At 62.1% G+C, this 12,572-nt stretch overlaps 2 protein-coding genes across 3 annotated transcripts; one reads left to right on the top strand and one right to left on the bottom strand.

The window, feature by feature from the left end:
- The first annotated feature begins 2,089 nt into the window (after positions 1-2,089).
- MVB12A (multivesicular body subunit 12A) lies at positions 2,090-4,583 on the top strand. 2 transcript variants are annotated; one of them, XM_077122176.1, is made up of 9 exons: positions 2,090-2,204; positions 2,281-2,379; positions 2,443-2,539; positions 3,149-3,275; positions 3,601-3,720; positions 3,787-3,890; positions 4,005-4,066; positions 4,169-4,225; positions 4,372-4,583. In XM_077122176.1, the coding sequence occupies exons 1-9, from the start codon at positions 2,115-2,117 to the stop codon at positions 4,432-4,434; spliced, it is 819 nt and encodes a 272-aa protein (XP_076978291.1). In that variant the 5' UTR covers positions 2,090-2,114; the 3' UTR covers positions 4,435-4,583. The 2 variants fall into 2 exon arrangements, with proteins under 2 accessions (XP_076978291.1, XP_076978292.1); XM_077122177.1 differs by lacking the exon at positions 4,169-4,225.
- A 3,520-nt stretch (positions 4,584-8,103) lies between these two features.
- On the bottom strand, positions 8,104-11,788 carry TMEM221 (transmembrane protein 221). The gene is made up of 3 exons (XM_077122178.1): positions 11,327-11,788; positions 10,794-10,879; positions 8,104-8,543 (listed from the first exon to the last, which is right to left on the bottom strand). Exons 1-3 carry the CDS (start codon positions 11,722-11,724, stop codon positions 8,104-8,106), a joined length of 924 nt encoding a protein of 307 aa, XP_076978293.1. The 5' UTR covers positions 11,725-11,788.
- Between the last annotated feature and the right edge of the window lie 784 nt (positions 11,789-12,572).

The raw sequence follows: 12,572 nt of genomic DNA, 5'->3' as shown, positions 1-12,572 counted from the left end.
CCAAACATCTGCATCTGAGCTTTCTTCTAAAATGTTTCCATGTCAGCTCCCTCAAGGACCCCAATAAGCTAATTAAGACCCACCTGGAATGGGCGGGGTCACAGCACCATCTAATCAAAAGGCCATACCCACAGTTGGGTATGTCACATCTCCATGGAAACAAACTCATCAGGAGACCCCCACCCTACAGTATTGGATCAGGATTAAAGAACATGGCTTTTCTGGGCACATAGAGATTTCAAGCCAGCACAGCTATCTAACTTATTTCATTTCTCAAACCGTTCCAGCTTTGACACCTGTTAATTTTCTCACATTCCATTTTACAAAGAATTCCTGGCCCATCTCTGTGGGCAGGTGGAACCAGGTGCTTGTCCAGATCCACTGACGCTGATGTCGCTGCCAAGGCAGGCAGGGAGGGCCGGTCTTGGGGCGGGGGCATGCCAGGCCAGTCCCTCTCTTAGTCCTAACTGAGGGGATGTTAAAGAAGGAACACCCCGAAGGAGATGAAGGCCCATCCATGATAGGCCCATGAGACGCAGCTGTTTTGTTTGGAGCCCTCAATCCATGTGTGTGCTGACCTGTGTGGATGGAACCTGTATCAGATGTTGAGACCTTCCCAGCCCGTACCCGCCGACCCTGGGGCACCTCCTGGTGGCAGCAGGTGCTGGGCTAGAGGCCCCCACGGGACACCTTCAGCTGCCACGGCACGTGGGGGCAGCGGCCAGGGTGTTGCTGCTCAGCTGCAGGGTCCAGGGGGTCCTGGGCCTGAATGCCAGCTGTTGTGAAGGCAGATGTGGGCTTGGGCCCCGGCCTCTGCTTCACCCGAGCCTGGTCTTCTCTCCAGGCACCTTCCCAGAGGTGAGGATCTAAGAATCAGGCTGGACCCCCTGTTTTGTCTCTGGGCCCCTCCTGCTCGCCTGAACTTCTGAGCACTGACGTTGAAGGTTTATACAGTTTTCACATACCATAAGAGCCGTTCTTGGGGCTTTTCAAACCATCTGCAAAGGTTAAACCCATGCTTAGCTCCCGGGTCGAGCAAAAATGTGGGAATACCTCAATACAGGTATTTGTCAAAATTGGAAACACAGAATAGTCGAAAATATAATATTCCCTAATTCCCCGTATTTTCCCCCTCAAAGGCGTAAAAAGTTGCCGCCACACTGTAACTGAGAATTAAGAGTTAACAAACGATTATAGCTACTGAATCAGTACACGGATACCTTCCTTTGTAGTCTCTTGTAGAAGAGCCAAATGTAAACACCTGAAACTACTGGAACTCACTGAATTGTCATCCAGATGCCTTGATCAAGGGCTTCGGCCCGCTTGTACACCCTTATCTTGTTTTGCAACTTTGAAATCTTGTGGTCTCGTGGGGTGCCCCTTAATGTTTATTAAGGAAGGAACCTGAGTCAGTCGAGAACTAACCCTCCCCAACTCCGAGGCTATCTTCCTAGCCAAGGCTGGATCCAACCAGAGCAGGCCCGCCGGGTCCGCGCCCAGCTTAAACCTTAGCCTCTCGGTGTCCCCCACTTCATTACAACGCTGCATCGTCACGCTTTCTTGCACACGCGGTGTGGCCAGGCACGGCAGCCATCTGAGCGTGTAAATAATGAGATCCTGTCCTCCTCATACTAACCCTGCCCTGAAGCCGCCAAGGTCAGCTTCCCCGCAGGCCCGGGAGGAGATTTAAGGTCCCGAGGCCTCTGCACGCCTTCCTTCGCACCTGGAAGCCCGGGCCGTCCCGCACCGCGCAGAGAGCCCGCGCAGACACTAGACGCGCTCACCGGCCTCGCGGGCGAAGGGAGCAGCTGCACGACCCTCCGCACGCGCGGAGAAACACGCCCCTCCGCGCACGGCGAGCCCGCCTCCCCAGGAACGCGCGGCTGGGCGCCGCGTCGGACATTTCCGGCGGAAATGGCGACGCGCCGTAAGGAAAAGAAACCCTCGTTCCGCAAACGTGCGCGCCTGGAGGACGCGAGGGGCGTGGCCCCGCCTTCCCACGGGATTGGCGGGTGGCTCCCGGGCACGCGCGACGTCGCCGGCCGCCGGCCTCGCGGGGCAGTCTGGGAGTTGTAGTTCGCGCTCGCGCCCGGCCGTCGGCCGTCGCTCCCAGCATGGAGCCGGATCCCGCGGCGGACGCGGTGCCGCTGGCGGGCCTGGCCTGGTCGGCGGCTTCGGCACCCCCGCCGCGGGGCTACAACGCGGTGAGCGCGGCGGGGGCGGCGAGCGGGGTGGCGCGCGCGGCGGCCGAGCGCGGGAGCTGACCGCGCCGCCCCGCAGGTGGCCTGCACCGTCGAGGGCGCGCCCGCCGGCTTCGGAAGGAGCTTCGCGCAGAAGTCCGGCTACTTCCTGTGCCGCCGTCCGCTGCGCAGCCTCGAGGTACGCGCGCCCGGGGCGGGGGGCCCGCGCCGCCGCCGCCCGTGACCCTCGCTGTGCTCCCAGGACCCGCAGGAGAAGGTGCTGGCCGACGTCCAGGTCCTGGCGGACAAGACCCCGCTCCCGCCGGGCTTCTCTCCTGTCTGCGACCCGCTGGACCCCAGTAAGGCACGGGCGGGGGTCGCCGCCTGGCGCGCCGCTGCCGCCGGTTCTCGCCCGCCGCCGCCGCCCTCGCGCCTTTGCCCGTCCGCGCCCCCGTTGGTGGTCCCCCCGGGCACCGCAGACGCCGTCTGTGACGCCCCGGTGGTCGGTGCTTCCCGTGTGCTGCGCGGAAGGCCTCTTCCACGTGTGCTTTTATCGACCTGCTTCTGTTACAAGCTTTTCGAAACCGTGCGTCAGCTCGTGGGCCGGCGGAAGCGGGCCTTGGACCTCCTCCGGCCCCCGGCGCTGAGCGGCCGTCTGCCCTGGGTTGGGGGGGGGGCAGGGAGGAAAGGCGTGGGCAGGCGGCCGCCCAGCTCTGCCTGAGCGCACAGCCACCCCACCCGGCCTCCGAGTCCGCAGGAGCCCCGCGCACCACCTAGGGGTTCTGCCGTCCGTGGTGTGCCGGTGACCCACACCCCCTCCCCAGCTGCTGTCGTCCGCCCCTCCCCCCCTCACTTTTCTGCCTTTCCCCTCCCTCCCCTGCCTCCCCCATCACTTCTCTGCTTCCCTCCTGTCTCCTGCCTCCTGCCTCCGCTACCTACCCCTTCACTTCCCTGCCTCCTGCCCCCAGAGGCCTCTGTATCCAAGAAGAAGCGCATGTGCGTGAAGCTGGTGCCCCTGGCTGCCGCAGACACGGCCATCTTTGATGTCTGCCTGAGCGGGAAAACCAAGATAGTGCCTGGATATCTGCGAGTGGGGTAGCTGCCTCCCTGCCCCCTGATCCTCAGGGACTCTCCTGAGTCCCCCCCCCATGCTATGGTCACCTCTCTGCTTTCTGCATCTTAAAATGGGGGCAGCTGTGCAACCTTGTGGGGTCGAGGGAGGGGTGCCCGGAGCACAGGGAAGGGTGGTCAGCGCCCAGCAGTGTCAGCCAGTCCGCTGCTTTTGGGGCTCCCCAGGGCCCAGGCTCCCCTGCGGGGGCCTCCCAGCTGAACCTCAAGCACCGTGTCGCCCTGTCCTGGCCAGCCCTCCTGGGCATCCCCCATGGCCCTCCTCGTTCCCCCCACTTTCTCCGTCCCCCAGGGACATGGGTGGCTTTTCCATCTGGTGCAAGAAGGCCAAGGCCCCCAGGCCGGTGCCCAGGCCCCAGGGGCTCAGCCGGGACCTACGGGGCCTCTCCCTGGATGCCCCGGGCCAGCCCAGGTGAGCCCTCGTGCAGGTGGTGGGCGGGGGTGCCCCAGGCTGCATCCTGACCAGCTGTTCCGGCAGGGGTGGCTCCCTGGAACGTACGCTGTCCAGGCCAGGCTCGCGGCCATCCACGCTGCGGAGGAACGACTCCATCTACGAGGCCTCCGGCCTCTATGGAATCTCAGGTGAGCGCAGGGTGGGAAACTGAGGCCCCGCGGCAGGAGGGGCAGGGATACTCTGTGTGGTGAGGGGTCCCTGGGGGAGCCCGGGCCTCAGCTCCCCTCCCATGCTCTCCACAGCCATGGACGGGGTACCCTTCGCACTGCACCCCCGATTTGAGGGCCAGAGCTGCAGCCCCCTGGTGAGTCCTCTGGGGGGGGCCTCAGCAGGAGCCAGGTGTGGCACCCTATCATGTTGTGGGGGTCCGGGGTGGGGGTGGGGCAGCTGACCTCTCTTCTGCCAGGTCTTCTCTGTTTGTCCTGACCTGAACATCAAGTCCCTGGCGGACATCGAAGAGGAGGTGGGTGCAGGGACAAGGAGTGGGAAGCCGGGACCCCCAACTGCCCCAGTCACACTGCCTCTCAGTCCCTGCAGCCTCCATCGTCCCCCAGTGCCCCCCGCTCCCCCCCTCACCCCCAGTCCCTCACTCTGCATCCCTCCCCCCAGTACAACTACGGCTTCATGGTGGAGAAGACGGCTGCCGCCCGCCTGCCCCCCAGCCTCGCGTAGTCCCCTGCCTGAGACTCTGCCCAGCCTCAGCCTTCCTGGCTGGCCCCTTCCCTGCCCCCAGGAGCTGCAGCCAGAGGAGGGGGAGGGGTTCCGCGGAAGTCCGGCGTGGGGCTGCAGCCTTTGGCAATAAACAAGGCCCCGAGACCTGACCCTGCCATGCTCGAGGGCTTCACTCAGGCTGCAGCATGCACATGGTGCCCCACACCCACCTCAGAGCCTCCTGCTGTGGCTCCTGCTTTTGAGAAGGAAACCGAGGCTCAGGCTGACCCTGCCAGCCATCTACAAGAAGGAAGGGCAGGAGCTCAGGGACAACTTCACGTCTCCACCTGCCCGAAGGGGGAGCCGGGTTCGGGCACAGACAGGGAAACTGAGGCACGGGCAGTACTCTGTACTGGGCCTCTTGCCCCCAACCTCATTTGTACCAGGTGCCACAGTGGAGGCCATCTGGCCAGACGGGGGAAGGCCCCCGAGGGCCTTGCAAAGCTCTACTTACAGTCCCCTGAAGGGGAGCAGTCCACCCAGCAGCGGTGGAGGGGAACCTGCCCAGGGGCCTGGGTTGAGAGGACATGTCTGCAGGGGTCTGAGGGAGAGACGCTCCCGCTAGGGCTCTGAAGCAGGGTGCAGGACCCTGAGCTCTGGGGTTCTGAGGGTGGTGGGGGTGGGGGATGCTACATTTGCTTCACATCTTTTATGTTGCCCCCACAGCTTGGCTGTGTGGCCACTTGTGCCCCCCACAAAGCTGCGTTCCTTCCTTCTCCCAATCTTGAGGGGCTTGTATGCAAATGAGGGGCCTTTGTCGGTCCTGTTTGGTTCGGCTGCGTGCAGGCGGGTGGGGGCCTGCTTGGCAGAGGGAGCTCGTGCATGGTCAGTCTGGAGACGCTGCCCGTGCCACGTGCCCAAGTCCCAGCCCCCTGGAGCAGGCCTCGTTGCAGTGCCCCGGCCCCCCCAGCTCTCTGCCCCTTCCCGCCAGTCTGGCGCCGGGTACGGAATCCAACCCTTCAGGGTGGCAAAAGCTGTTTGTTCTCCTGGTGCCATTTCCTGCCCTGAAACCAGGACACCTGCCAAGTGGCCAGGTGCCCCAACCACCCAACCCCAGCCACCTGGCCCCAGGGCTTCGGGGAAGCACCACCACGACTGTGGCTGGGTGCAGAGGGCAGCGTCCACCAGGCCTAAGGGTCTGTAGCGCTGGTCCCGCTGCTTCCAGCCTGGTGACTCTGAGAAGAGGCCTGTGCTCTGTGCCTCGGTTCCCCCATCATTTCCCCTCCTGGGGTTCTCCAGCCTAGGCCAGGGGACGGGGGCCTCTGTGGGCACCTCAGTGCCATGTTCCTGTATTCTGTCCCATGCCCGGCGCTTCCTGCTTCCACCCCGTCGTCAGCCCAGCCTGGTCTGGAGTGCTCGCTACACAGCCCCAGCCTTCTGCTGTTCTGTCCCTCCCCAGGCCTGATTCTGGCTGCGCTGTCATTGCTGACTCCACTGGACAGTGTGATGTGTGTTCTGCTTGTCCCTAGATTCTTGTCTGCCACAGACGAAGTGTCCTGAATGCTCTGTACATGCCTTTAGGGAACGTTTAGTGGTTCCTGCCCAGTAAATGCCTAGCTGTGGGTTGCGGGCTGGCGGGGAGGCCAGCAGCCAGCAGTGTGGGAGTCGGTGGTCTGTATCCTTGCCAACATTTCATGTTCTTGGTTTTGCCGAGAATTTGGGGCATTCCTGTCACTGAATTTTTAATTTCTCCAATGGCATATACGCTGTAGAGAAAACACCTCTTTCTCGTTTTGTCCATGCCCCTGTTCAATTATTTCTGGTCAGTGAAGGAAACATGCATTTACAAGGCTTCTGGCAGCTTCTAAGTCGGTCCCGGGCCTCCTGTGGGGCCTCCCTGAGTGTTGGCTGGGCCTGGTGGTCGCAGCGCCCAGATCTGCCCTTACCAACTTGAGCATAAAGTGTTTTTGGGGGGAAAAGGCATCTTGCTGGCTGAGGAATCTCCTTTGATGGACTTCCCTCCCAGATGTTGCCAGCACAGAGGACGCTGTGTGTGCCACTTGAGAAGAGTTTATGCACAGAAATGAGAGATGCCAGCTGGTGCATCACTAGGGCAGTTTCAGGCACAGCGTGTGCCCAGGGCAGGGCAGGGGCCGGCACTTCTAACCCCGGCCTCCCACATGCTCTCTGCTGCAGGGGCTGACCTCCATGCTCGCCTCTGCCCGCAACAGGGTGGCCATTGCCCCTGGGACAGATCCAACTATGCCCGCCCCTGGGGGCCATTGCGCTCACCTCCTGGTTTCACCATGTGCAGGGACCCCAAACCAAGGCACCGGGGAGCTGACGGCTGCGGTGGCCACCCAGCCTGGGCGTCAGGGCAGTGCCAGATCCTGGCCTGTGGACCCTCCACCTGGGACTGACTTGCTGACTGGCCGCCTCACTGGGGAGGGCAGGTGGGGTGGACAGGGACTGCATATTGCCCCCTCAACTGCTTTCTGGGGGCAGTGCGTGGGGCTGAGGCCCTCTGCTTAAGTCTACGTGTGCTGCCGAGGCCCCTGCCTCTCCCGGCCCAGTGGACTCAGTAGCCTGTGGCCTTCGGCCCCTCCCAGCTGAGTCATCGGCCCCATGCCGGGCCCTTCGCAGTGTCCCAGCTCCAGGGTCCCACTGGCTCCAGGCACCTGCTGTGCCCCATTTGGTTCCTCTTGGCCACTCCTGGGGTGCAGGTGCCAAGACCCTCTGCACAGGCTGGGCACAGTCATTCCCCGGGACCTGGCCGGGCTCCAGGCCACCCAGGGCTGTGACGTCCCTGCAGCCAGGAAGGCCAGGTGGGGAGATGCAGGGGTGGCTGTGGTGGGGAGGGGCTGGGGCCGGCCATGCTGTCCCCCGAGGACCCTCTGGCACCTGAAGAGTGGGGACTCGGTGGCCTGGGAGGGGCACAGCCTATCCCCCAACTCCCATGCACCCCAACCCCTGTCACTGGTCCCACCCAGAAGCCTGGCTTGGCCACAGGGAGCCCGGCTCGGCACATTGGTAAATGGAAGCAGCATGGACACAAGGGAGTTTTATTTGTGGGTGGAGCCAGGGGTCTCAGTGCACATGGATCCGCCTCTCCTGTGACAGCCAGAGGGCCCTTTCCTCCCCCCCTTACAGATGAGGAAACCGAGGCACAGAGGGGGAAGCCCCCAGCCAGAGTCTCAGTGGAGGAGGCGCCCCAGCCTCAGATTGGGTTTGAGGCCCAGAGCCCGAAGGGCGCCACGGATGTCGGGGTCGTGCAAGTCCTGGCTCTGACTGTCAGAACTGGCTGCCCGGAGCGTCAGGGTCCTCAGCTGCGAAATGGACAGAGGCAGTGAGAGAACTGCCGCCTGAGCCTGACCTCCCCCGCCTGTCACAGGAACTCATTCCTGCAGGTACATGTGGCTTCGGGACCCTGCTCTGGCCCGTGAGCCCCCAGGCCTGGCAGCAAGGCCTTCTAAAGGTGCTGACCCAGCCCCGGCTTCTGCCTTTCCCTCCGAGTGAGGGAGTGAAGGCCAGGGGCTCGGCAGCTATGTTGTACCATGAGGCAACCTCGAAGACAAGGTCAGGGACACCGTGAACCGAGGGTGAAACCAAGCCCTCCTGCTGCTGTGGCCGAGCCTGCAGGGCCCCACAGAGGGTTCTTCCTCCACCCACTGCCCCATTCCCGACCCAGGGCTACACGAGCGTGGCGTCCTTCCCTGGAGTCCTTGGCCTGTGGCCCAGCCTGCCATGCATCTCGTGGTAGAGCTCGTCCCGGTGCCCTGACCGTGCCCAGGACGTGTGAGACTCGAGTAGGCTGCCCTCCCGGCCTCCCCTCAGGGCTGCAGGTCCCAGAGGGGCCGCAGGCTCTGGGCCGGATAAGGAAGGGACTCGGTGGCAGATACCCTGCTGTGGTGGCACCCCAGGGCTGTCCTTGGAGAACTGGGCCCAGCGGGCAGGCTCCTCCCCAGAGGGCGGTGGTGGCAGCTCATGGAGGCCGCGGCGAGTGGCCCGGGCAGCTTGGAGCAGAGCATGGGTCAGGGCAGCTACCAGCGCCAGGATGCCTGCGCCGAGGATGGAGGCTGCTGCCGCGCCTGACTCGATCTCGAAGAGCAGCAAGGCGTAGATGGACAGTGCTGGGGAGGGAAGCGGTTATCACTGATTCATTCAACAAACGTCAGCTCCCTGAGCCCCTGGGGTGCTCGTCCACACGGAATAACCCAGGTGGCCCACAGGGCACATCAGCGAGCTCATGTGAACTCTCACCCCATTAACACATCACCAGCACCTCTGTTCTGAGAATAAAGAAGTTGAGGCCCGGAGAGGTTAGAGATCTCACCCAAAGACACACAGCCAGGAAGCAACAGCTGCAGAACCTGTGCCCCCAACCCTGGAGCTGCCTCCTTGGGATGCAGTAACGGAAGGGATACAGCAGTGATGGTTATGGGGCTTCCCAGGGAGGGGAGCCGGCGGGGGGCGGGCAGTGCCTCCGAGGGCACGGCAATTTCTAAGGTGGGACACCCTGGGAATGTTTGAAGATCAAAACAAGTAGCCAGTGTGGCTGGATCTGAGGTCAAGGTGGGGGGGGGGGGTTGGGGGAGTGCAGGGACAGACCCGGTGGGGGTGGGCCACCAGGAGGGATGTGGCTGGGAGCAGCTGGGAGCCACGGCAGGGTTGAGAGCTGGGAAATCCCTGCCGTGGGATTTAGGAGGCTGCCGCTGGTGGGGTGTCCACACAGCAGAAAACTGCTCAGCCCTAAGAAGGGCGTTGTGATGGGTGCTCCAAGGGGAGAAACCGGAACCACGGTGCTGAGCCCACAGCAGGCAGATGCACGGGGACGGGAGCAGCCCAGGGGGGCTGGGGGAGGGCAACAGGAGTGGCGGCTGATGGGGGGGCTAGGTGGAGGTGGTGGCTGTGCTAAATGACACAGGGATGTCCACTGTAAATAGTTGAAGTGGTGATTGTCACGTCACGTTTATTTTGCCCCTGACCCCTGCTCAGCCCGAGTTTGATGCCCCCCCACCCCCCCCCCCACCCCTGACCCCTTTACAGGCCTCACCCTGCCTTGGGCACACTCCTTGCAGCTGCAGGCTTTCCTGTTTGCCTTAAATGCTTTGAACGGATTTTATGGTTTCTCCTTAGCTCTGGCTAATGCTGAGTGGACAGACGTGCTAGGGGTCGGGGGCTTACCCGCGGAAATGCTCAGCCCCAAATGTCCCACTTCCCGAGGCCAGCCCAGTGCTCACTTCTTGTCCTTTCGGGCTTTTCTTGTGTTCTACAGCCAGGCCATTCTGTTGTTCAGGTTTGGGGTATTTCCGCTGGCCGGGAGGCACCTGGTGCTGCACCCTGCGCTGGACTCACTCGCAGCACAGGCGTCGGGCTCAGGTGGAGCGGGAGGGGCAGTAAGGGACCTGTGGGACGCCTCGGCCAGGCGCCGGGGTCCAGCCTCAGTTGAGGCCCATTGCCCCGACCTCCCAGACCTGCGCGAAGGCCTGCTCTCCCTTTTAAACAAAATCCACACTGAGCGTTTTAGTAACTCAAACGACAGTGTTTTCCAGAGTTCCCTGTGCTTTCATAAGGCGAGTTCCTATGATGAGCTGTAGGTTCCTGCCTCCTAAGGAAGGATTTTAAGTGCATCTCTTACATTTTTATTTCTCTACTGTGGGGAGAAGAAGGGAAAAAACGGCAGTAACAGCAAACCCTTTGTTTTTCAGTAGACCAAGTGTTTTTTCCTTCCAGAAAAACAGGTTGTTGGCAGGGCTGGCAAGGACCCACATGTGATTTAAAACTGAGCCTGCCGCCTGTGGCTCACTGCTGAAGATTAAAGCCAAGCGGACACTGTCAGGGGTCTCTTCAGGGCACCTGAGCAGCTGCTGCTCTCACGTTGAGTGAGAGAAGTGACCTAAGGAAAGTCTCTGCAACTCCCGGGAGGGAAGGCGTCCTTCCAGCACCTGGGCTGCTCTCACTTTATTGTGGTTTGTGTTTTGGGATTTTAAAAGCCAATTCTGGCTTGTCAAGTGTAATTTTCTTTTCCTAAGCCACTTTTGAGCTCTAAGTACAGATGTTTGCACCAAAACCGATGTGCCCGCTGTGAGGCTTCCACGGAAACCCACCAAGACGTGCCGATGCCTGTCTGGGCTGCGGGCCCAAGTGCAGCGAAAGCAGGAGCTTGTATGAGCCCGGCTGGCCCCAGGCTGACCACAGCAAAGCCAGGAGCCCAGAGCGCCGACAGGAGACGGGGGCACAGGGGATTTGACCCGGGAGAGAGAGAAGCATCCTAGTGAGGTGTGGCCCCAGGCAGGCTGGCCTCAGCTGACCCCAGTCTGGGGCCTTTACCCGTCACCCCGACCTGTGACCCTTCACCCCGGCGCCCGGCGCGCACATACCTGCTAAGTAGACTGAGACCCCACAGCTGAGGAGGCCAAGGGCCACGTGTCTGAGCACACGGGAGTCGTGGAGGAACCAGTCGAACCTGGGGCGGGAGGGAGGGAGCCAGAGTGAGGCGCTCACAGCACCCCCACCGGCACCCCAACCCCCTCCTGCCTCCCGTCTGGCAGCCATCATTTACTGACACCGCTCAGATCATCTGTCTGCCCACCCACTCGTTGGTCCTTCCATCCACCTACCCACCCAACCCACCATCCATCTCCTTTGGGCCATTCAAACATCCACAACTGAGGACAGCAGCCACAGCCCAGACGACTGCGGGGCATCGGTGGCCAGTGTTTTCCTGGAGGGAAGACGCGGAGGGTCACTTTCCCTATGGATCGTGGGCTAGCAGCCCCCGGGCAGGCAGGGCGAGGGTCAGCTGTCGTCTGCAGACCGCAAAGTGCCTCTGCCGTGGCGCCCCACCCCCTCCAGCCTCGCGGGACCAGCCGGCAGCGTCCTGAGAGGGGCTCGGTGGGCCCAGCACTCCTACCTGCCGGGGCTGAGTCCCTGCGTCAGCTCGGCACTCAGGTGGCCGCAGAGCGCGGTGAGCAGCAGGCCACCGAGGCCCAGGACCAGGGCGAGGGCAGCAAGCGCGGCGGCCAGCGGCAGCAGCGCCCCGGCTGCGTCCTCGGGCAGCCCCGGGCCGGCCCCCAGCTCTGGCCCTTGGACACGGGATCCCCGCAGCTCGGTGCGGCCCACCTGCAGCTGGAACAGCAGCTGCGCACCCAGGATGGCCAGCACGGCTGCCGGGACGCCCAGCAGGGTCATCGCGGCCAGCACCTGGCCGCCGTACGAGCGGGCCATAGCGGGGCTCCTTGCAGGGGTCCCAGGGGCAGGGCAGCAAGAGAGGTCTGAAGGCTGGGGGCTGAGGGGGCAGCACGCAGTCATCGGCCCCAGCCCCGGGGCACGCAAGCTCGGAGAACACCTGGGTCTGTCCTCTTCACTCCCGCGGGCGGGTGGGGCAGCCGGATCGAGGCTCCGCCCCGCAGTCCCCAAGCTTGGCGTGAACATGTGTTATTGTCACCAAACGAAATTTTGAACGAATTTAAAAATAACACTGCTATTTGGCACCAGCCGCGGACCCTGCCATTGGCCAAGACTCCCCCTCACATGCCTGCTTGGCCTTTTACATGTCGCCTCTTCCGGGAAGCTCTCCTGCCCTCTCCAAAGGACACCCCACGCTCTCTCTGGTTCGCCTGTTCTTCAAGCAGCACTTTTTTTTTTTTTTTTTTTGGTATTTAAAATTGTAAATGTTTTATTGATGTGAAATTTACACAAAATTAACCATTTTAAACTGAACAATTTAGTGCCATTTAGTACATTCTCATGGCCCCAAAAGGAGACACCGCACCCATCAGCTGTCACTACCCACTCCCTGTCCCAGCCCCTGCCCCCAAATCCCTCCCGTCTCGGGCTCTGCCTGTCCTGGGCGTTTCTTTCAGGTGGTCGCACACTTCCTTCACCCTTACGGAGCTGACAAGTTTCACCCATGTTTTATGGCTGAATGAGATGAGCTTTCCCAGTTTTATGCCTGGGAAAAGCCCAAAGCAAGGAAGTTGGGTCGCTGAGGTCAGTGGGGGCTGCAGGGACTGGCGACAGATGCCTGAGGCCCTTGCATGAATTCACTCAGCAAGAACTGCTGAGACGGGACAGTCCAGGAAAGCAGCCCAAGGCGTTACCCATCTCAGGGCTCAGGATTTGTCTGTCTGGTTTGGGGCTCACGGCCTGTCCTGGCC

The sequence above is a fragment of the Tamandua tetradactyla genome, chromosome 11 (assembly GCF_023851605.1).
Source record: "Tamandua tetradactyla isolate mTamTet1 chromosome 11, mTamTet1.pri, whole genome shotgun sequence".
Classification (NCBI taxonomy): domain Eukaryota; kingdom Metazoa; phylum Chordata; class Mammalia; order Pilosa; family Myrmecophagidae; genus Tamandua; species Tamandua tetradactyla.
The sequence above is the reverse complement of the archived record's forward strand: the minus strand, read 5'-3'. Positions and strand labels throughout refer to the sequence as shown.

Excerpts from the sequence above, each read along its gene's own strand:
- MVB12A (XM_077122176.1), top strand. The coding sequence starts at position 2,115 with ATGGAGCCGGATCCCGCGGCGGACGCGGTGCCGCTGGCGGGCCTGGCC. Across the intron at positions 2,380-2,442 it reads GTCCGCTGCGCAGCCTCGAG|GACCCGCAGGAGAAGGTGCT; the intron begins GTACGCGCGCCC and ends CTGTGCTCCCAG. Across the intron at positions 2,540-3,148 it reads CTGCGACCCGCTGGACCCCA|AGGCCTCTGTATCCAAGAAG; the intron begins GTAAGGCACGGG and ends TCCTGCCCCCAG.
- TMEM221 (XM_077122178.1), bottom strand. The coding sequence starts at position 11,724 with ATGACTGCGTGCTGCCCCCTCAGCCCCCAGCCTTCAGACCTCTCTTGC. Across the intron at positions 10,880-11,326 it reads CAGGGACTCAGCCCCGGCAG|GTTCGACTGGTTCCTCCACG; the intron begins GTAGGAGTGCTG and ends CTCCCGCCCCAG. Across the intron at positions 8,544-10,793 it reads GGTCTCAGTCTACTTAGCAG|CACTGTCCATCTACGCCTTG; the intron begins GTATGTGCGCGC and ends TTCCCTCCCCAG.